Source organism: Panthera tigris, chromosome E3 (genome assembly GCF_018350195.1).
Source record: "Panthera tigris isolate Pti1 chromosome E3, P.tigris_Pti1_mat1.1, whole genome shotgun sequence".
Taxonomy (NCBI): Eukaryota; Metazoa; Chordata; class Mammalia; order Carnivora; family Felidae; genus Panthera; species Panthera tigris.
In genome coordinates, this window is record NC_056675.1 from 31,898,759 (window position 1) to 31,921,845 (window position 23,087).

At 52.9% G+C, this 23,087-nt stretch overlaps 1 protein-coding gene across 1 annotated transcript; it reads left to right on the top strand.

Moving 5' to 3' along the window:
* Positions 1 to 1,360: 1,360 nt before the first annotated feature.
* LITAF (lipopolysaccharide induced TNF factor) lies at positions 1,361 to 8,829 on the top strand. The gene is made up of 3 exons (XM_007076867.3): positions 1,361 to 1,585; positions 4,305 to 4,461; positions 7,212 to 8,829. The coding sequence occupies exons 1-3, from the start codon at positions 1,366 to 1,368 to the stop codon at positions 7,318 to 7,320; spliced, it is 486 nt and encodes a 161-aa protein (XP_007076929.1). The 5' UTR covers positions 1,361 to 1,365; the 3' UTR covers positions 7,321 to 8,829.
* The last annotated feature ends 14,258 nt before the right edge of the window (positions 8,830 to 23,087 follow it).

The window sequence follows — 23,087 nt, forward strand, 5'->3', positions numbered from 1 at the left end:
AGTGCAGGGGATCTCGTGCACACCGCCCTCCAGCCCATTTCCCCATTTCTCCTGAGACAGGTTTCAATGGATCTTCTAAGGCTGCCTTAGCCCTGCCCCTTTAGAAAAACAGAGCCACACAAAGGGCGGCACTGTGTCCTTCTCCAGCTGCCCTGGGGCCGCTGAGCACGGGGCTTCAGACAGGAATGCACTCTGGGTACAGGCCACGTAATTCTAGGCGGGCATCAGCTCTGCGAGGTGGCGGCGGGGGTGGGGGCACCCTTTCTTTGCCCTCACAAAAGGAAATATGTGCCTGGCTTCTCTGATTACTCCTTTCTCAAAATGGGAGCCGTGTGTGTGTGTGTGTGTGTGTGTGTGTGTGTGTGTTTACTTTTTAAAAACCGTAACGGGGCCCCTGCGTGGCTCAGTCGGTTAAGCGTTCCACTCTTGATTTCAGCTCAGGTCATGATCTCACTCACCGTTTTGTGAGTTCGAGCCCCGTGGGGGCTCTGCATGCTGCCCGCACACCGAACCTGCTTGGGATTCTTTCCCTCCCTTTCACTCTCTCTCTCTCTCTGTCCCTCCCCTGCTCTCTCTCGCTCCCTCCGTCTCTCTCAAAATAAATAAACTGAGAAAGAGAAACCTGTAACTTACCAACAGACAAGTGCACACACCTTAATTGTATCGCTTGGATTTTCACATAGTGTTCATACCACGTGATCACCCCCCAGCATGAAGAACAAGACCAGCCCCTTAGAAGACTCCCCCCCACCCGGCCCACCCCTTCCAGCCTCCACCCCCCCCCCTCACCCCTGCAGGATTCACGGCTTTCCTGACTTCTGGCCCCTGTGACTCCTCTCGCCTGCTTCTGAACTGTATTAAAATGGTATCACACGGTGTGCATTTCTGGCTTCCTTCGCTCAGACACTCCATTGGTGATAGGTTGTGGTTGAGTTTGAACGCCTGGGTCTTTTCTGGCTCCTGAAACCCCATCCGTAAAAACCACAGTGGGTAAAAAAAGAAGTCGCCAGATGTGAAAGGCGGGCCACCGTTGGGCAGGAGTTTGAAGGGTGAAGAAAAAAGCTTCAGCTCCATTTGGGGGTGATGTGTGCTTGGAGTTTTCTAGGTGCTAATGATTTGGCGTGGTGATTGTTTCCCTTTTAGCCTTATTTGGGGAATCCCTCGTTCAGGTGATAGTTCTTGGGTCGTGGAGGGACGCTAATTAACTCCCTTTCTGGCTTTTGGACGCGGCTGGACACAAGCCATTTCCTCATTTTCTGTCTGGTAGGGATTGGAAGATTCGGGTGGAAGGGGGTGGGGGAGAGAGAGAGGGAGAGGTGTCGCTCACATTTCTGATCTGGTGTCTTCTGTTTTGCTTTAGGTAACATGTCTGTTCCGGGATCCTATCAGGCGGCCGCAGGGCCTTCCTCAGTGCCGTCCGCACCCCCGTCCTACGAAGAGACAGTGGCGGTTAACAGTTACTTCCCCGTGCCTCCTGCACCTGTGCCTGGGCCGACCACGGGGCTGGTGACGGGCCCAGACGGGAAGGGCATGCATCCCCCCGCGTACTACACCCAGCCGGTGCCCGTCCCCAACGCCAACGCAAGTACGTGCCGCCTCCCGCGCCCCCTCCCCTCTCCTTGGCCCTCCGCCCTGGCTTTGGGGACTCCGCAGGAAATCAGGGGAGCCACCGGAGCCCCTCGGCCTGAGTCTAAATGAAATGCTGCTCAGTCGGCCTCTACCCCCTGTCCTGGAATTTTCCATCTAGTCCTCCGGGTTCCACATCTGTGGGGCTCCTGTCGTCTCCCTGATAAAGTACTGTTTATGAACTTTCCCACGTCCGCCACAAACCAGTCCTTTGGCGCTGACCACAGAGGCACACGGCAATCCCAGGGAAAGTGGGGGTGGGGTGGGGTGGGGTGGGGGGTTTGCTTGTAAGGGTCCCCTCCCTGCCCGCTGAGGCTCAAACCTCTGCCCCGAGGCCAGGGCTGGAGTAGGAGAGGGAGCAGAAAGCCAGGAGTGAGCCGACCCTGTCCCAGCCCGCCAGCCCGCCCGCCTGGCTTCCCGGCCTTCCAGCAATTTCTTCATGGCCTTGCCCTCTGGGCCTTCCTGCTGCCCAGGAGTGCCCAGGCACACAGCTGATTCAGTATCGCAAGCCACTCGGGAGGAGATCAGCAGTTCAGAGAAAGGGCTGTGAGTCAGACTGCCTGGCCTCACCCGATGGCCTCGGGCCTCAGTTTCCCCACCTGTAAAACTGGGCCTCATCAAGTGCCTACATCAGTGGTTGTTAAGATAAAAATAAAATTCTATGAGTAATCATTTGATAAAAGGGAGCCAGTGTTGACGTGCTCGAGCAACTTTGACCCCTTCAGCTGGAAGAGAGCGAGGTGACTTTAGACAGTTTCACATCACGCTCTGATCAATAATTCATTCTTGCACCAAGTTAAAAAAAAAAAAAAAAGATTTTTAACACCGCTCACATGTGAGCGTTAGCAGATGCTTTCATACTCCTTTTCTGGAAGGAGAGGCTTTCTGGGACTTTCGAGGAGTATTAGGTTCTGTGAGCTTGGACGACAGTTAATTTCCCCTCCTGCCTGGATCACAGAAATGGCGTTGCAGCTGGAACAGAAGGTAGTCACTTTGAGAGGAATACGAGCTTGCACAGCTTTGCCAAAAACCAAAACCATTTTGAGTGCTCAGGCCTTCACGATTTATGTCACTCGAGGCTCACCTCTGGTGACTGTGAACGCCTGTACGTGTTCTTTACATAGTTTTCTCACTTTAGCACGAGTTTACGTACTTGGGCCACGGCACCTCGATTCCCTGGACTTGCCCCAGAGTCTGGGCCGGCGTTCCCAGCCCAGCGATGAGGCGGTAAACTCCTGCCTTATCGCCGGCCGTTGGACTTCGTCAGGAGCCCCGTGTGAAAAGACGAAACTATTTATCGAGGGTTCACCGCGCCCACGACACGGCCTGAGGTTCCTTACCCCCTTCCCCCCCTGCCCCCCCTTATCTCACGTAACCCTGGCAACAGCCGTTACTTCATGTTTTCAGATAAAAGCGTTGCTGAGATATGATTCCCGTACCGTAAAGCTCACTCTTTTTAAAGTGTACAGAACTCAGGGGTTTCAGTAAAGTCGCAGACCTGTGCGACCCTCAGCGCTAATTCCAGAACGTTTCCAGAAAGAAAGCCCGTACCCGTGAGCCGTCCCTCCCCGTCCCCCAGCCCCTGGCAACCACTAATCCGTGGATGAAGAAAATTGAGGCGAAACCCCATCGTATCACTGTTTCTGGAATTAACCATCCGCAGACCACCTTCGTAGAGCTACTTAGGGAGCTTAAAGAGCCTTTTGGGGACCCTGCCCCAGTCTTGCTGAATCAGCCTGTGTTGGGCAAGGTGGGAAGTGCCGGGGGGGGTGGGCAGCAAGCTTGCTACATGTTTCCAAGTTTGAAAGCTCGGTCGGGGCTGAGCCGCAAACGGCCGCAGGAACTTCTCCCCACCCGCCCTGTGTGGGGGTGAGGGGGGTTGAGAGCCCGTCGCAGGATGATGCTGGAAAGACGCCACGTGTTGTAAAACACACGTAACGTACAATTCGTCATCGTAAAGCGCTTCTCAGCGTGAGGTTGAGCGGCGTTAAGCACGTTCACGTTCTCACGCGGCATCACCGCCGTCCCTTTCTAGAACTTTGAAACCTCACAAAACTTGAAACCCTAAACTTGCCGAACAGCAGCTTCGCGTGCCCTTCCCCCACCCCTGTCCCAGCCCCCGGCGTCCATGGCCTTCCACTGTGAAGTGGATGGTTCTAGGTGCCTCGTCCACGAGAAATCACGCGGTATTTGTCCCGTGGCTGGTTGATTTCACTCCGTGTGATGGCCTTAAAGTTCATCCGTGTTCTAGTGTGGGTCAGAATGTCCTTTTTTTTCCTGTTTTTTTTTTTTTTTTTAATTTTTCATTTATTTTTGAGAGAGAGAGACAGGGTGAGTTGGGGAGGGGCAGAGAGAGAGAGAGAATCCCAAGCAGCAGCACAGAGCCTGACACGGGGCTCGCACTCACAAAACCATGAGATCATGACCTGAACCCTCAACCAAGAGTCGGCCGCCTGACCGACTGCGCCACCCAGGCGCCCCAAGATGTCGCTCGAAGGCCGAGTGAGGCTCTACTGTCTGGAGAGGTCCCTTCGTGCTTATCCACTTGCTCACTGGGGCTGCTCGGGTGGCTCCGGTGAGCGGTGCTGCTGTGAACGTGGTGTCCAAGCCCCTGCCCCCACCCCCGGTTGTCCCGGTGGCCCCCCGCGTTCACCGGTCGCCCGTTCCTGTTCCCCCAGTTGCTGTGCAGACCGTCTACGTGCAGCAGCCAGTGTCGTTTTTCGACCGTCCAGTCCAGATGTGCTGTCCTTCGTGCAACAAGATGATCGTGACCCAGCTGTCCTATAACGCCGGTGCCCTCACCTGGCTCTCGTGCGGGAGCTTGTGCCTGCTGGGGTAAGTCCGGCGGGCTCGGCCCCCAGGCTCTCCCCCGGGGGTCCACCGCGGGAGGGTCAGCGGCACCCCTGCCCTCCGCACCCCCTCCCCCGACAGAAGTCGTCCCCAGTGGGGGACCACCGCTCTCCAGCACATCACAGCTGGAAACTGCTGTCCCATCCGCCACGTCTGGCTCGCCTGCTTACACCCCTCCCGGGCAGACACAGTAGCCCCCTGCGTCTGGGCGGGGTGATACCCTTAGACATTTCTTTTTCTTTTCTTTTTTTTGTTTTAACGTTTATTTATTTTGAGAGAGACCGAGACAGAGCGGGAGGGGTAGGGGAGGGGCAGAGAGAGGGAGACAAACAGAATCCAAAGCAGGCTCCAGGCTCTAGGCTCTGAGCTGTGAGCACAGAGCCCGACGCGGGGCTTGAACTCGCAAACCGCGAGATCACGACCTGGGCCCAAGTCAGACGCTTAACCGACTGACTGCGCCGCCCAGGCGCCCCCAGAAAGGGAACTTCTGATGAGTGTCAGACTCTGCTGATCTTAGCTTTCAGATTGGGGCAGCTCTTCTGTCCCTCCCTCCTTTGCTGATTACATGCAGGGTTGTAGGGTTGTGGGGTCAAGTCCTGCCTCAGTACTGTGTGCCTCTGGGCGAGTGACTTCACCTCTCTGCTCCGTTTCCCTCTTCTGAAAACTGGAGGTGATAACGCTCCCCGCCCCTGCCCCCAGGGGTTGTTGGGGATAGAATAAGTGAATGTATGCATCCCGCAGCTTGGAGCTGTGTCTGTGTGCGGAAGACCCTGGCGAGGGTGGTGAGGGTTAGCTCGAAGGCACTGACTGACCTTATTTGAACTTGGGTAACCTTAGACCATAGGGGGAATTTTTTTTCATAAGATTATTTCCTTACCAGGCGGTATCCTGTTTCTGCTTTGTGTAAGCCAATGTCTTCCTGTAAATTGTTGATTTTTTTTTTATTGAATGATAATTGACAGACATTATTAGATCAGTTTCAGGCATACAAGATAGTGATTCAGTGTTTTCATACATTATGAAATGATCACCACGGTAGGTCTAGTTCCCGACCATCTGTCACCGACCAAAGTGATTACAATAATGTTGATTACGCTGCCTGCCCTGTGCATTGTGATTTTTAACTACATTTGGGCAAACATGGCCTGTGGGGGTGTTTTCTGTTACCAACCAGCTCTCCAACCCCAGCTGTGATTCAGTTCAGTTCTGACACTTAAGTACCTGCAGTTAGCACAGACCCCACAGCTTAAGCACCCAGTCCCATACACTGCGCCCCAGTAGAGATGCGAGTCACAAATCTCGGGCCATCCATCCTTCTGACCCCGACCAGCTATAAATGGGGTGTCCCACTATCCCTTTAGATTTGATAATTTGCTAGAACGCACAGAACTGTTTGCTGTTGGCTCACAGAACTCAGGAAGGCACTGTACTTAACATTTACCAGTTTGTAAATGTCATGAAGGGTACAAATGAACAGCAGGTACGTGAAGAGATACCTGGAGTGAGGTCCAGAAGGGTCCCGGGCGCACAAGCCGCTGTCCCCGTGGAGTTGGGGTGCACCACTCTCCTGGCCCATGGATGTGTTCAATCCGGAAGCTCTCCAAATAGATTGTTCAAGGGTTTTTACAGCCCCAGCCCGTACCTATCCCCTCCTGAGTTCTAACCTAGGAAGCCCAGCAGCCCCATCCTGAGGCAGGAACCCTGCCCTGGTCGCCTTGTTAGCATAAAAGCAGGTGTGACTGAAAGGGGATTGTTTTGCATGACCGAAGGCACTCCGGTCACTCCGGAAATTCCTAGAGTTTTTGGAGCTCCTTGCCAGGAACTGGGGACAAAGACCAACTGTAGTTCTTATTATCCCACAGGCTATCTGAAGGTCCAGCCTGTGTGCACTGATAACAGATGACGTAGGTTAAGAGCTGTTCTTTGGGGGATTCTGATTGGTTGCAGCCTCTCCATATGGAAGAGTGATCAGTCTAGACAGGGGTCAGCAAACTGTAGCCTTGGGGCCGAATCCAGCCCGTTTTAAGTTCTAGTGGGACAAACACCGCCCCCCCCCAATTTGTTTACAGATTGTATCTATGGCTGTTTTCAGGCCAGCCACGATGGCAGGACGGCCCAAAGTATGTGCTGTCGGGCCCTTTACAAAACAAGTTTGCTGGTCCCAGTCTGAGACTTTGAAAGATGCCCAGATGAGCCAGGATTTGAAGATACACCCAGGACAGTCTGTCTGAGATAGCAGCCTTGGCGTTGGTTGGTGTATTAGTGCCCTGGGGCCGCCATTGCCAACAACCACAAACCCGTTGGCTTAAAACGATAAAAACGTGTCCTCTCACAATTTTGGCGGCCGGAGGTTCAACATCAAGTGTCGTGCTCCCTCTGAGGACTCTCAGGGCAGAATCCTTCCTTGTCCGGTGGCCCAGGTGGCCCTCGGCTCCTGGCCGCATGACGTCGGTCTCTGCCTGCGTCTTCACCCTGTCCCTCCCTGCGTCTCCGTGTCCCTCTCCTCTGTCTTCTTGCAAGGATGTCGGTCATTGAGTTTAGGGAGCCCACCTCGATAATCCGGGATGATCCCATCTTGAGATCATCAATGACACCTGCGAAGGCCCTTGTTCCGAGGAAGGTGACAGCCGTAGGTTCTGGGGGGGTTAGGACGTCGACGGATCCACCCCCCCGTCCTGAACCGAAACCCTGACAGAGGATGGCATGCTCCGCGTGTGGCTCTTTGTTTCTTCCAGGTGCGTGGCAGGCTGCTGCTTCATTCCCTTCTGCGTGGACGCCCTACAGGACGTGGACCACTACTGCCCCAACTGCAAAGCTCTCCTGGGGACCTACAAGCGCTTGTAGGACTCGGCCAGACCCGGAGGGAGCCGTGCGCCGCAGGAAGTGCTCTCCGACTCGTACCCAGTCCCGCCCCTGGCGGGGGTTCCACCTTGCCGGCCTCGTCTCCCCAGGGGCTTCACCTTCGTGTCTTCTTTTGGGGGCAAAAAAATACATCGCCAACGCACCCCACCTCCAGAACCCCAGACGTTGCTGCTTGGCGTCGTGCACAGGACACGCAAAGACGTTCACCTTGAGTGCTGGTTCAAGGGCCTCCCGCCTACCGTGACCCCAAGTCACCCCGTCCAACTGTGACCGTTGCCCCGTCCAAGTATCTTCTGGTGATTGGCCGGTGGCCGGCTGCCTCGGGGCCCTTTTCTTGCCTCGGGGACCTTTCCGGGGGACAGTCTCAAACCGAGAAGCCACACGTTGCCTTATTTTTTGAGACTGTTCTGGCCCAGATACCGAATACGGCTGACCCAGCCTTTTGAGTGCTTGCCTTCAGGCTCATCTGTGTCCCCCCCGCCGCCCCCCTTGTGGCGACAAAAAATCTTGCCTTATAAACTAAGGGCTTGGCTCTCAGTCTGTAACGGCGGGCTTTTCATTAGCACACCGATTCACTTTAATTTCTTCATTCCTTCTTAAGTGCAAGGAGGACCTACTCACACCCGCCAGACACACATCGGTGAGGTCAGAAATGCATGCTGAAAATGTAGGGCCGGATCCACCCATGGATCTGGTTTCCCTCAGCTGCTTTCCATGAAGGGCTTTTTTTTTATTCTTGGAGAGGAATTGTTTGTATTAACCGCTCTTATGACCTCCTTTTGGTCTTAAACACCTTGGGACCTCATTTTGAAAGGAGGGATTTATAGAACCATTTTTCTTAACCGTATGACTGTCACCACGTTCCCATTTGCCAGTGCACTTTCTCTCTCTCTTTTTTTGTTTTTGGTCCTTAACGGAAAAAGTAATGGATAATTTCATCCACTGCTTCTCCTTGGGTTTAGCGTGGTTCTTAAAAACCTCTATAATGGCGCTCTTAAAGAGGGACCCCATTTGGGTTCCCAGTGGTTAGAAAGGCCAAGGAAGAGCAGTTTCATCCCGGTACCACGGTGCTGGAGAGCTTGGGGACCTGACTGTTGCAAGGGAATCTAAATTCTGATTTTATTTTTCAGAGATACAGTTTGTTGTAGGACGTCGGAAGACATGATTTCTGGGACTCAATCGGCAAACCAGAGTTCTCGGTTGGCTGTTGTGTCATCTTCGAAATCAAGATAAAGCTGGGGTCCGGCTTTCAAGAGTCCCCGTTTTGATACTGAATATGCACAGGGCGTGCATGTGAATGATATGTAGAAATCAAGCCTAGGGCTTGAACAAAAATCTGTATATTGGCTGAAAATCCTAGCTGTAACCATTGATTCAGCTTATACATTGGATGTTCTGAAAGTAATTATTTTTGCAATGATTTATGGATACTACATAGTACTTTGGCGTTATCTGCTTTTACAAAATAAAGTCTTTGGTTTACTCGGTGAACTATTTGTCCATTCTTAACGGTGTAAAGAAAGGTCTCGTGTTGCGTTTCCAGCCGTTGCCACAAAGAACCTTTATTTGGTCCCTAACGGTAGAAAAATCCTTCATGATAAACAAACGTCAGGCTTGCTGAATATCCCTCCACTTCAGGACGACCAGGGCGGAGCTGGGCGCATTGGTAGTGAGTCAGAATTGAATGTTAGGCTGTTGGAACTCACTAGGCATCATCTCTGGCAGGAAACCATAGCTTTCAGGTTTTAATGAAATGCACAGAAGAGAGCTGTCCTCATTCATTCTCCAAACAACACATGCTTTGTTCATTGATCAGGGTGGTTGTGAGTTGCGAGAAAAGAGGGGCATTGTAACTCGCCAGGAATATGAATGTCCTCCCCCCTTGTCCTACCTGGTCACAGAGCCTCGTTTCGGAAGGCACGGGAAAATGACGGCATCTCGGCGTGGCTTACGTTGTCGTTTAAACCCTAACTTAAACGGTCCTGAAAAATCGCCACCGACCTCCTCTCGATCGCATGGTCTCATTGGGCAAGATGGGGGCCGGGCGGATGGTGGTACAGAACTGGTCTCAAGCTGGGATTAATTACATATGCAGGGTCCACAAGACAAGAGCCCTGTTTCAGGGACCAGAAGACGTACACTCTGTAGAACTGAAACTGACATCAGATGCCTGGAGTAGGAAGCATTCATGGGTCACTCCTTTGTGTTGGTCCGAGCGCGGGCGCACTCATACATGTTTACAAATTACAAGGCTCTTTTGTGTGGCCAGTGTTTGTCGGGGACGTTGGGAGTTGAGTGTGTCGCCAACGCTGAACCACATCCAATGAACGAAAGAGCTTTATGTCTACTAGGACCTCAAGAATTTTACCGATTTCGAATGCCAAGCGGCTGTCTGTCTCATATACCGTTCGTCCATCTGGGAGAGGTGGCCTAATACATCAGTGTTGGTTGGCGTCTTGTAAACAAAAAAGTATTCAGGGATGGCACCTATTTAAGCCAGCTGGAAGCCCATGACTTTTCCTGGCTGACCGCAGCACCGCCCACAAAAATGTTTTCCCTGGGATAACTGGTTTCCCAATTTCTACTGTGAGAGCACCTCTCCGGGGCGCCGAACGATTCGTAAAGGTGGCTTCACACACTCATGCGCAGTTTGGCCTCGGTTTTCTCCCTGGCGGCAGCCTCTTTCGTGTTCAGGATGTTAATCCTTCTCTGACTCTCTGGGCTCGAGGATCTCTGTTAGGAGTAAATGTAGACGTTGGAATTTTACTTGCAAAGTTCTGATTTGCATTTGGGATCCTATTAAAGTTATCTCCTGCATTTATGACTCAACTGTTCTCCGAAGAGTCGTCTGTTTTTTATAGATGCAGGAGAGGATTGTAACTAGATCCAGCAAGGTGATGAAAGAGAAACCAGTTTGTGTGTGTGTGTGTGTGTGTGTGTGTGTTTCCAGCCTAAGAATTTTAAAGAAACAAGATTCTGAGGGTCAGATTTAAACACACACACACACACACACAGAAAACCACAGCTCACAGCCAAGTGTATCGCCTAGTGCATTTAACTAACTTTTGGGACTATTCTCTGCGGTATTAGGAAAATGTTCACGCGTTTACTTTATTTCCCTTTTAAATAAGCTACTTGAGATCAGTTTTAGGTTCACGGCCAAACGGAGCGGAGAGGACAGAGCTCTCTCATACACCCCTGCCCTCACGCACAGCCTCTCCTCCCCCCACCCCCCCGCAGGGGCTATATTTGTTAGAACTGATGAACTTAGGGGTTTGGACACGTGTGTAATGATAGGTATCCACCGTGATAGCATCGCACTGAGTAGTTTGCTCTGCCCTAAAAATCCTCTGTGTTCTGTCTGTTCTTCCCTCCCTCCCCGTTAACCCCTGGCAACCACTAATCCTTCTACCGTCTCCCTAGTTTTGCCTTTTCCAGAATGTCTCAGAGTGGGAGCCGTCCAGCGTGGAGCCTTTTCAGATTGGCTGCCTCCACTTAGCATGACGCATTTAAGGTTCCTCCGCATCTCCCCGTGGCTTGAGAGCTCATTGGCGTTGAGTACTGAGTGGTATTCCATTGTGCGGATGTACTACACAGCCAAGGAGATCCAAACAAGCCTCTTAGGGCGCCGCGGCGTCTCCCAGGTGATGCACCTTTTCCCAGATAGGCCGCATCGGTGTAGGGGTCTTGGATCCGGGGCCTTGCGCAGCTCGGGTACCAAGCACAGCCCAGCCTGGGAAGAGGGAGCAGTGGGCCCAGCACGGCCCTGCCAACATTGCTTGGCGGCGACTGCTTTTGAAGCTAAAATCCACCTGCCATTAAGGTGTCTGATGCGGCAACATTTGGCACATCCACGGTGCCGCGCAAACGTCACCGCCAGCAAATTCTGAAACTGCGGCGGCGGCGGCCCAACGTAAAACACCACGCCCTCTGCCTCTTCTCCCGGCACCCGGCAGCCTCCCATTTGCCTTCCGTTTCTCTGGATTTACCTAGCTTGGATAGTTCGTGTAAAGGCGCCTCCGTGATCCGCGGCCTCCCGTGGCTGGCTGCTTTCACCCGGCGGCCCGGTTTTGAGGTTCGTCCGCGTTGTCGCGTGACTCCGTGCTTCATCCCTTTTAGGGGCTCAAAGATATGCCACGGGGTGGCCATATCCCACATTTTGTCAGTCCCGTAGTCTGTTGACAGACATTCGAGTCGTTTCCGCCTTTTGGCCGTTACGAGTAGTGAATGCTGCTGTGCACGTACGTGTGCAGGTTTTTGTGCGGACGTCTGTGGTTGGTTGTCCGGAGTATTTGCCTCGGAGTGGATTTGCAGAGTCATCCGGTGGTTCAGTTTAACTTTTTGAGGAACCTCCTAGTTGCTTCTTAAAGAAACGTTTCCTGGGGCGCCTGGGTGGCTCAGGCGGTTAAGCGTCCGACTTCGGCTCAGGTCATGATCTCGCGGTCTGTGAGTTCGAGCCCCGCGTCGGGCTCTGTGCTGACACCTCGGAGCCTGGAACCTGCCTCGGATTCTGTGTCTCCTTCTCTCTGTCCCTCCCCAACATATGCTCTGTCTCTCTACGTCTCTCAAAAAATAAATAAATGTAAAAAAAAAAAAAAGAAATGTTCCCTATTGCGAAGCCGCATCTAGCAAGGTCTCCCCATTCCGAATATGCTCTTGGAGCAGCCCCGTGGCCACAGAGATGGATTTGCCCTGACTCCTCAGCTGATCTGAACCCCATTCAGCCCCTCTGTGTGGACCCTCTTTTGAGAAGGTGCTATGAACCCCAAAACAGAGTCCTCCGGTGCTGTTGGTCACTTGTTTGTGCGCTCTGATTGGGGGTACCGCTGGGGTTCTGCTGTCCCCTCCCTTGTGGAATTGACTGTAGAAGGGAAGAGACATCAAGTAAGAAAGGCTCAGTCGGTTGAGCGTCTGGCCTCGGATCAGGTCACGATCTCACAGTTTGTGGGTTTGAGCCCCGCGTCGGGCTCTGTGCTGACAGTTTAGAGCCTGGAGCCTGCTTTGGATTCTGTGTCTCCCTCTCTCCCTCTCTCTGCCCCTCCCCCCCTCTCTCTCGTTCTCTCTCTCTCTCTCTCAAAAATGAATAAACATTTACAAAAATTAAAAAAAAAAGAAAGAAAACCTAACATTACAAAACTGTTGATGTGCTTTTGGGGTGATGGTGGGGTTTGTGGGGTTCAGAGCCGATGCCCCAGAAAGAATTCTTGAAGACATCTTTGGTGCAAAAAGGTGATTTAAAAAGACTTTTTTTATTGTTTATTTATTTCTGACACAGAGACAGAGCATGAGTGGGGCAGGGGCAGAGAGAGAGGGAGACACAGAATCCGAGGCAGGGCTCCAGGCTCTGAGCTGTCAGCACAGAGCCCGACGCGGGGCTTGAACTCATGAACCCAGAAATCATGACCTGAGTCCAAGTCGGTCGCTCAACCGACTGAGCCACCCAGGCGCCAAAAAAAAAAAAAAAAAAAAAAAAAAAATGTGATTTTATTAAAGCACTAGGGACAGGGATCCTGAGCAGGAGACTTTCATATGCTAAAGACTCGTGATTACTGAAGGCCTAGCTATTGTGGAGCTAAGGTGGTTTTTCCCTCCAGCAAAACATTAGCATTAAGATTTAGGGAGTTCTTGGAGAAAGTTCTACTCTACCTGCCTCAAATATCTGTCCACGGACTGCAGGTGAATAAGGAAATTCACTTTTATCTGCCGTTTCCTTCTGCCTTTGTTTCCCCACATCACCGTGGAGGGAGGGTGATGTTGGGGCTCCAGGAAACTGGGCCTGTAGGTTTCTGTAGATGAGGCTATGGGTAGGATTGCCTTTTTCTTGTAATTTACGAAGACATTTGTAAACTGATGGAGACTGTGATCGCTATCAGTTACTGTCGGTTTTCTTTCCTTTCCTTTGTTCTTGGGCAGCCAGGAGAGCCCAAGGAATGTCACCCATATCCCACCTGTGCTTGACCTCAGCTTGCCTTATGGCCCCTCGTCACTGTTACAAAGTACAGGCCAACAGCGTTAAGGGTAGTGATGGCTTTTGCAGGGAGGGGTGCCTTATCCTTTAGATGATCAAGTCCTTCTGCCTTAGGAGGGCAGCCTTTGGGCTTCTAGGCCGCAGTCTGCAAGTGTGTTTGTTGTTCTGTGCCTTTGTGTGATTCAATTTGCTGTTTCTTCCTCCCTGGGTGCAATCACCGGATTCTTGCCATTTTCTGTGGAAGAGCGGTAGTCCTTGAAACATAATCCTTTCCCCTAGCTCTTGTCTCCTGATTTCCTGTCGATAAGCAGGAAGCCTGGGGCTGGCTTCCAGTAAGTGGGCGGCCGCGGGCGGGGTATGGCTCTGCCTACCTACCTGCCTGTGACCAGTGGAAAACGTGACCTCTGCCCATGGGGCTGCAGTGTTCTCCCAGGCGTGTGCCCCTGAGGATGGGGGCGCCCCCTCTTGAAGCTGGCTCACCCGAGCAGACTTTGCCGTCCCCAGTGAGGACATTGCGGGAAACATTTGAGGACCACTTACAATTCCCAGTGGGGATGTTTTTGTTGCTTCGTTCCCAGTGGGCTCCCAGGCCGAGAGAGTGGGGAAAGCATGTATGGTACAAATACAAGCTTCTTCGGCTATAATTTCCTTATAACCTGCAGCCCGTGGACAGATGCTGGAGGCGGGCAGAGTAGAACTTTCTCCAGGAACTCCCTATGTCTTCATGCTGATGCTTTGCTAGAGGGCAAACGACCCTTGTCTGGCAACAGCTAGGCCTCCCCTATCCTGGGAGTGTTCTTTAGCATATGCAAATCTCACTGGAAACTTCCCTGGGCTTTACCCCTCAACCCCATAGTATATAGTCTCTCCTCATGGTCCTGGGGCAGCTCTTCCTGCCCACGGGTCCCGTCTAATGAGAATCACCTTTTTGCACCAAAGACGGCTTCAAGAATTCTTTCTTGGTCATTATCTCCAGATCCCCCACCATCACCCCAAAACCTCATCCGTGGGTTCCTTTCGTCTTGGCTTTCTGCACATTCTCAAACCTGAAGCTGTTAGCCCAGCAGGAAACTCTGTGTGTGTGTGTGTGTGTGTGTGTGTGTGTGTGTGATCTTGGTGTGGTTGGTGCGGACATCTTGACCACGTAATTACAGGATTCTTGCCCCGTTTCACTGAGAGCCTTTCTCTGTGGCCGGCCCGGGGAACTGTCCCTGCTTTGTCGCTTTTCTAACCAGGAAACCTTCCCTCCTTGTTTTATGTTGAGCCTGCCCGCTTACATCGGCGCAGTGGTTTATCAGTGAGACTGCATGTGTGTGCATGCGTGTGAGTGCAAGTGAGTGTGTGTGCCTCTGTGAGGGTGTGTGGGGTCTGGCTATGTGTGAGTGGGTCGGTACACGGGTGGGTGTTTCTGTGGGCATTTGGGGGGGGCTCTGGGAGTCTCCCTAGGTGCTGTGTCTAGCTCTGCGTGTGTATCTGGGTGTGTACAGGCAAAGGGCAGCCACAGGGCTATACCGCCTGGAAGCCACGTCCTGCACGTGGCCATGTGGCTTCCTGGCTGTGCCTTCAGTCCTCCAGCTCGGGGGCCCTGCAAGGACATCCAGGTCAACCACCCCAGCGGGGGCGAGGGGGGGGGGGCGGATCTTGAGGACTAAAGGGTCTGAATGATTGTCGTCGTTCCTGCGTTTAAGCTGTTTGGATACTGCGTAGGTGTGGATGCACCTGGCCTCCTGGCCTTGGGCTTTGACAGTCACTACCGTCGTCAGGCTTCGGGCTAGTGATTCCGGGGCGGGGGGCCCCTCTGAGGCTCCTGTGGTGGGACCAGCCTAGGCCATTGCGCTCCCCCTGGGTCGCACCTGTGAATCCCAGCCGCAGCCACAGCCCAGACCCCCTGAATCAGAAGCTCTAGGGTGCAGCCAGGCCTCGGGTGACCTCTCCCCTGGGCACCGTGGGCACAGTGCCAGGGGCCCACGATACTTCTGGGGCTCAAGGAAATGGTCTGATTTTATTTTTCTGTAATCAGAAGGGAAAAACCTGAAAATAGCAATAAGGAATCCAACCTGGATTACATTCCTCTTTCTACCAATGCAGTCGGAAACTACACTTTTTTGGGGAGGGAGGGAGAGAGAAGGAGAGAGAGAGCAAGAGCGAGCCGGAGCAGGGGAGGGGTAGAGGGAGAGGGAGAGAGAGAATCCCAAGCAAGCTCCGTGATCAGTGTGGAGCCTGATCTCAGGGACTGGGAGATCATGACCTGAGCTGAGACCAAGAGTTGGACCTTGCTGGGGCGCCTGGGTGGCTCAGTCAGTTAAGCTTCCGACTTTGGCTCAGGCCATGATCTCGCCGTTCGTGAGTTCGAGCCCCAGGTTGGGCTCTGTGCTGCCGGCACGGAGCCTGCTTGAGATCCTCTCTCCCTCTCTCTGCCCCTCCCCTACTCACACTCCGTCTCTCTCTCTCTCTCTTTTGCTCGCTCAAAAATAAATAAACATTAAAAACATTAAAAAAAGAGAGAGAGTTGGACATTACTGTGGAAGGAGGAGCCCAGGGATGTCTGCATGTGGCTCCCACGTGCCCCCTGTCTGCCGATCCTGGTCTGGGGTTTGGTGTTGCTTTCAAAGCCCTTCTCATTGACGCGACGGTCTTCTCCATGCCTCTTTCATCCAGTAGGTGTTCATCGGGTGTGTGACACGTTCCAGGGACACACAGGGCAGCAGAGATACAGGCTCCTGGCTCCTGGGGTTGTAGACAAGAATGTCATCATTTTAGGACCGTCTTGCATGTTTTAAGGTTATTGTGTTACTAATACCTTCTTCACGTATTTCGTATTTCTTCACCAGTCCTGCCAAGAAAGCTTCCAGGGGGGAAGTAAGAACATCATCACCGTTTACAGAGAAAGTAATGGAGCCACAGAGTAAGTGATTTCCCCCTGGGGGCCGCTGAGCCATCCATAGAACAGTGTGACTTCCGGTCCTAAAATTCACCTGGCGCTTGCTAAAATGCAGATCCCCGGGGCCTCTTGCCTGGAGATTCCAATTCAGAAGACCTGGGAGGGGCTCAGGAGTATGCTTTTTTTTTTCTTTTTCTTTTTTTGAAAGCACAGGGGCCAGGTGCCTGGGTGGCTGTCAGTCGGTGAAGCATCTGACTCGACTTTGGCTCAGGCCATGATCTCACGGTTTCGTGAGTTTGAGCCCCGTATCGGGCTCTGCACTGACCTCACAGAGCCTGCTTGGGACTCTCTCTCTCTGCCCCTTCCCTGCTCCTGCTCGCATGCTCTCTCTCTCAAAATAAATAGTTAAAAAATAATAAAAAAGAAAAGAGTTTAAAAAATTAGTAACAGTGAAAGAAGGTCAAGTCAAAGCAAATCAAATCAAATCATTCGTTTTGGGGCACCTGGGTGGCTCAGTCGGTTAAGTATCCAACTTCAGCTCAGGTCATGGTCTTGCAGTTTGTGAGTTCAATCCCCGCATCGGGCTCTGTGCTGCCAGCACGGAACCCACTTCGGATCGTCTGTCTCCCCGTTTCCCTCTGCCTCTCCCCAACTCGTGCTGTCTCTCCATCTCAAAAATAAAATAAACATTAACAAATACACACAATGGTTCGTTTTACGTTAGGTGAGTTTTACCTTCATGCCAAATGTGCCAATTTGGGTGATTTACTGTGACGGTTTGTTGAATGGGGCCAGAGTGAATTAATTGTGCGTCCAGTGTAATCAGAAGGGGTACGTGCACGAGGTGGTAACCATTCACAAGTGTAATAAGAGTGCAGCGTATAATGAAATAATATTGGAAAGCAAAGGGTAGAATTTGAGGGCAGGGCCTCCGTACTACCCTCTGGGGAACCAGGACAGCACGGCGGAAGGGGGCGGTGCGTGCTTGTCGACCTCGAGAAGGAAAAAGAGTGGAGAGGGTCTCCACCAAGACCTGTGTCTGAGCCCCCACAACCTGCTGTGTGGTTGGGGCAAGTCATTTTAACTTCCTTGGGCCACGTTCGTCTCCTCTCTAAAAAGAGGCAGGCGGATCCTTCCAGCTCTAAAAGTCTGCGCTGGGCAATGGGGGTGGGGGGGTGGGGGGCTCTAGGGAAAGGCCAGGGCACGTGCTGGAACTTGCCGGTGGCTGGCAAGCTAGGAAACTTCTCAAGACGCAGGCCGGGCACCGAGAAGTCAGTGTCAATTAGGACCAGGCAGCGTTCAGCTTTGACTAGCAGGATCAGCCTGGCCCAGCGGGTGAGAGTAATCACAAGGACTGGCCGCCCGTGTCCCCTTCCCCACCATCTGCTGCCAGGTGCAGTGTGTGCCTCAGCACGAGGGGCTCCCTGTGAGGACGGAGCCCGTGGCCACCTCTGCACGTCCCTCGAAAAGCCTTCACATTCCTTTACCGGTGGGTCGTGGGGGCCGCCTTCCTTTCTAGTCTGCGAACGCCACCATCGGAGCGTCTGTTTTGCGTTCTGGGACCTCAGGCCAGGCGTTTCTTCCCGGGGTCATGGTTCCCGGAGCCCGGGGCGCGGAAGCAGGACCGGATAAATGCCCGAACGTGAGTTACGGTCCTCGCAGGAGCTCACGTAGGACCCTGCAGGCCCCGAAGCTGGAGTGAATGGGATGCGGACAGGTGTCCTTTCGTTTGGAAGAGGCGGGGCTGGCAAGCAGGTGTAGACGATAGAGGTGAGGCCCAGGCGAGGGGGCTGCTGGGGTAAAAGTGGGCGAGGAGGGCCGGGGGAGGCCGGTTTCCCACTCCAACGCCTAGAATTTCCTCTGTAAACGGCCACTGACAAAGGGCTTCAAGGTGAGAGCTTTTTCTAAGGCGGGGAAGGGTAATAGCTTTATTTTATGGAGATGTTCTGCCCCCATTTAAAGTGTGTGATCAGGGAGGATTTTTTTTTTTTTTTTGTCTGTTCTTTCATAGGGTTTTGCCACTATCACCACCATCAATTTTACATTGCCATCACCCCGAAAAGAGACCCCGAAGCCGACAGTTATCACCCCCCCATCTCTCCCCAGCAACCCCCCACCCCCACCAGCCCCTAAGCAACGGCTAATCTCCATCTCTATGGGGTTGCTCATTCCGGACATTTCAGACAGTGTGTGGTTTCTCGCGTCTGGCTTTTTTCACTTAGCCTGGCCTTTTCAGGGTCCGTCCGTGTTGTTGCCTATCCGTCAGCCTTTCGTCGTGTGGACGCACCGCCTCTGGTTTCTCTGTCGATGGCTTCCTTTTACCGCGAGGGAATTCATGGTTCCAAAATTGCCGCTCCCTGTGTCGGCTGTGGACAAAAGGAGTAGCTGTGTCCTCTTTCTAAGACCATGGCTTGTTAGACGGTTTTTCTGAGAACAAAGAGGGACTGCTGTTGATGAGGATACGAGATGGCAGGTGTGAGAGGGGGCCGTCCTAGGCAAACCTGAGGTGTGGATGCCCCCCCCTCCCCGCTCCTGGGGCAGGTGGGGACAGGCAGCTGTGTTGTTCCAGCAGGCCCTGGATCCGGGAGCTGAGGAGGCCAGGCCTTAGCGAAGCCCCTCTGTGTGCCTTTTCCGGCCCGACCCCAGGCAGACCTCGCGGGAGAGCTGCCCTCCCCGCAGCGGGCTTGGTAACAGCACCGCGTGGCAGGCCGAGGGGGCCCCCAAAGGGCTCAGGCCCCCGGCCTGCCGTGCTCTTGGCAAAGCGACGTTCTTGGTCTTGGTGCCTTTCTTCCTAAGTCTCGTACTCGCTCCCTTTTTAAGTTATTGATGTACTGGGGGGAGGGGGTGGGCGACAGAGGACCCGACGTGGGAGCCGTGCTGACAACAGAGCCCAATGCGGGGCTCAAACCATAAAGTCATGACCTGAACCGTCGGACCCTCAACCCACTGAGCCCCCCAGGTGTCCCTTCCTAAGTCTATTTATCTGAGGCTGGAGAGGGCGTTTCCTTCAGGTGGCTCTTTATGGTGAGTGCAGAGCGGCGGGCCTTAAACGCTTTTCCCACTTGGACTCGGAGCTCAGTGCTCCCCACATCCCCCACATCCCCCTCCAGCTCAAGGTCCACAAAGCACCCAGAGCCTTTTATTTTGGGAAGACCCCCCCCTCCCGCCCCCCGCACAGGGCGGTTCCCTGGGGAGAGTAGAACCGGAGAGGGGAGTCCCACATCCCCCATCACAGTGAGTGAGCAAAGGCTTAAGGTGTCATCTCGGCCTTGTGGCTTGAACTGGCTGCTCCCCAGCTGACAGCAGCTGAAGTGGGTCCTCGGTCCTTGCCAGCAAAGCGGTGTCTGTACTTGGGGGGGGGGGTGGGTGGGTGCTGGAGCTGATGTATTAAATTCACGGTATGCGGGGGCACCTGGGTGGCTCAGTGGGTTAAGCATCCCACTCCTGATCTCAGCTCACATCTTGATCTCACGGTCGTGAGTTCCAGCCCTGGGTATAAAGCTTGGGTTTAAAACCCCCACCATCAACAATATGCAGATGATGACCAGCTGAATACGGAGGCACAGGGCCGCCCACGTGGGGTCCCTGGGCAGGCAGCTCCCGTGGTGTGGGAGCTCCCACCTTGGGGAAGTGAAACCCATGGGGTCGTTCTGATTGAAAGTGCAGTTTCAATTTACCGACACACAGGAAGTAGAGTCCCAAGATTTATGATGTAAAGAATTGGGGGGGGGGCACCATGAGCCGGGGGATGGCCAATCCTCTATCCCAGGTCAAGGGGGAGCAGGAGAGGGAGAGCAGGTGGCCTGCACCTGTTACTTGGAAGGTGATGGGGCGGAGGGCACTAACTTTAGAGTGCTCAACTCTAAGTGGTTTTTGTAAGAGGTGCCCCCAGAGAAAGCGAAGCAGGAACTTGGGGCGGGAGCCTCAGGCTGGGTTGCACATCTTCAATGTGCAGACTTCAGGCATGAGCTGGGTTGTCATGCGGTCACGGGTCTGCACAGCAACTCGAAAGAGCTGATTTTGCGTCAGCCTTGACCCTGAGATGAGGGATACAAGATTTTCTGCAAAGCGTCCAAATCCCTTTCATGTTCCTTGTCCCTCATTCTTCACGAGTGGCCGATATCACATGCGGACTTCTTGGCCTCTCACTCATAAACAGTTAATTTGGGGAGGCGCCCGGGTGGCTCCTCGGTGAAGCGTCTGCCTTCAGCTCCGGTCATGATCTTGAAGTTGGTTACTTCGAGCCCCGCGTCGGGCTCTGTGCTGGCAGCTCAGAGCCTGAAGCCTGCTTAGGATTCTGTGTCTTCCTCTCTCTCTCTGCCCCTCCCCTGCTCATGTTCACTCAAAAATAAACATTAAACAATTTTTTTCAAACAGTTAATTTTTCTTAAAATGTTCCCAGTATGTCTTTTATAGTATTTTTTTTAAAGTTTTATTTTGGGGGGCGCCTGGGTGCCTCAATCCATTGAGCCTCTAACTCTTAATTTTGGCTCAGCTTTGTGATCCCAGGGTTGTGGGATCGAGCCCTGAGTTGAACTCTGCCCTGAGCTTAATATTGTCTCTCTCTCTCTCTCAAAAAAAAAAAAAAGTTTATTTTTTAAAAATAATCTCTTCACCCAACTTGGGGCTCCAACCATCAACCCCAAGATCAAGAGTCTCATGCTTTTCCAACTGAGCCTGCCAGGCACCCCCATAAACAGTTATTTTTTGACTGAGCAGCATAGGTCCCCGAGCAAAACTCAAATGGTGCAGTGAGAATGGCCTCTCACCTCTGGCCCCCCACGCCCACCCGAGACAAAACCGCAGTTGAGAGTTCCTGGTAGGTCCTTGCCCACAGAGTTCTAGACAGTAGCAAGCAAACACACACACATAGTGTCTCTGGCTTCAGCCTTTTAACACTTGACGGTGGCCTAAAACCTCCAACCCTCTGCATCTTGCTTCTCTGCATGGTGGAAATCTGGTGAGCAGGGCAGCTGTTAGAGTACAAGGCCACAGGGACATGGCAGGTTCGATGAAGCTTGCAGATCTTCCCATAGGGAGACTCTGGCTTGCCTGGGTGGGCCCCACCTGTTGAGCTGATTATGGGCCCCTAAATAGGTTCGCCTCCTAATCCCCAGCCCCTCTGAATGTTACCCTTAGGTGACCAAAGGGACTTTGGATAAAGGTATGGACCTTGAGATGGGGAGATGATCCCAGATAATCCTTTAGATAGGGGCAGGGGCCATAAGCCAATGAGTTTAGGAAGGTTCCAGAAGCTGGAAAAACCAAGAACATGGGTTGTCTCCACTCAGAGGTTCCAAAAGAAATCAGCCCTCCCAATACCTTGATTTTTGGCTCCTGAAGATCCACATCTCCCTCCCGTCGCCCCCCCCCCCCAGATTTTGAGAATAATTTTCTTTCTTTATTTTTTAAGTTTATTTATTTATTTTTTGAGAGAGAGAGAGAGAGAGAGAGACTGTGAGCAGGGGAGGGGCAGAGAGAGAAGGAGAGAATCCCAAGCAGGCTCCACACTGTCGGTGCAGAGCCTGACACAGGGCTCGAACTCATGAAACTGTGAGGTCATGACCTGAGCCCCAATCGAGAACTGGATGCTTAACTGAAAGAGCCCCCCAGGCGCCCCGCCAAGACTTTATTTTTAAGTAATTTCTACACACAACGTGGGGCTCAAACTTAAAAGTCCAAGATCACCAGCCACAGGTTCTACCGGCTGAGCCAGCCAGGCGCCCCCATATCAGACTTCTGACCTCCAGCGCTGTTAGAGAAAAAAATTTGTGTTGTTGTAAGTCACTAAGTTTGTGGTAACTGACTATAGCAGCAACAGGAAACTCCTACTGCCCTCTGTCTTGTGAGCCTTTGAAAGCTGAGAACCTGGGTGGCTCAATTGGCTGAGCGTCCGACTTCAGCTCAGGTCACGATCTCATGGTTGGTGAGTTGGAGCCCCGCGTCGGGGTCTCTGCCGTCAGCGCGAAGCTCGCTTGGGGTCCCCTGTCTCCCTCTGCCCCTCCCCTCCTCACTCTCTTTCTCTCAAAAATAAATAAAACACATTAGAAAACCCCAGACCTTTCAGGGGCACCTGGGTGGCTCCGTCGGTTGAGTGCCCAATTTTGGCTCATGTCATGATCTTGTGGTTCGTGATTTCGAGCCCCACGTGGGGCTCGCTGTTGTCAGTGCAGAGCCCGCTTCGCATCCTCTGTCTCGCTCGCTCTCTCTGCCCCTCCTCTGCCCGTGCTCTCTATCAAAACACAAATAAAAGTAAACATTAAACAAATCAATGAGAAAAACGAGAATTTCTCTGGCTGGTGGCAGAAAGATAAAGTGGAAGGAGACATTGGAAGCATGGTGGGGGCTGCAAGGAAAGCCTGAGAAGGCGTGAGGTCAGCCCCTCGGAGCTAAGCCTTGCTTTTTTTTTTTTTTTTTTTTTTTTTTTTTTTTTTTTTTTAATTTTTTTTTCAACGTTTTTTATTTATTTTTGGGACAGAGAGAGACAGAGCATGAACGGGGGAGGGACAGAGAGAGAGGGAGACACAGAATCGGAAACGGGCTCCAGGCTCCGAGCCATCAGCCCAGAGCCTGACGCGGGGCTCGAACTCACGGACCGCGAGATCGTGACCTGGCTGAAGTCGGACGCTTAACCGACTGCGCCACCCAGGCGCCCCAAGCCTTGCTTTTTTAATGTTTGTTTATTTTTGGGAGAGAGAGAGAGAGAGAGAGAGAGAATGGGGGAGGAAGAGAGAGGGAGTCAGAAATCCGAAGGAGGCTCTAGGCTCTGAGCTGTCAGCACAGAGCCCGACGTGGGGCTCGAACCCACGAGCTGTGAGATCACGATCTGAGCCGAAGTTGGAGGCTTAACCGAATGAGCCACCCAGGTGGCTCTGGATGTACTTGCTTGTTAACATGTCA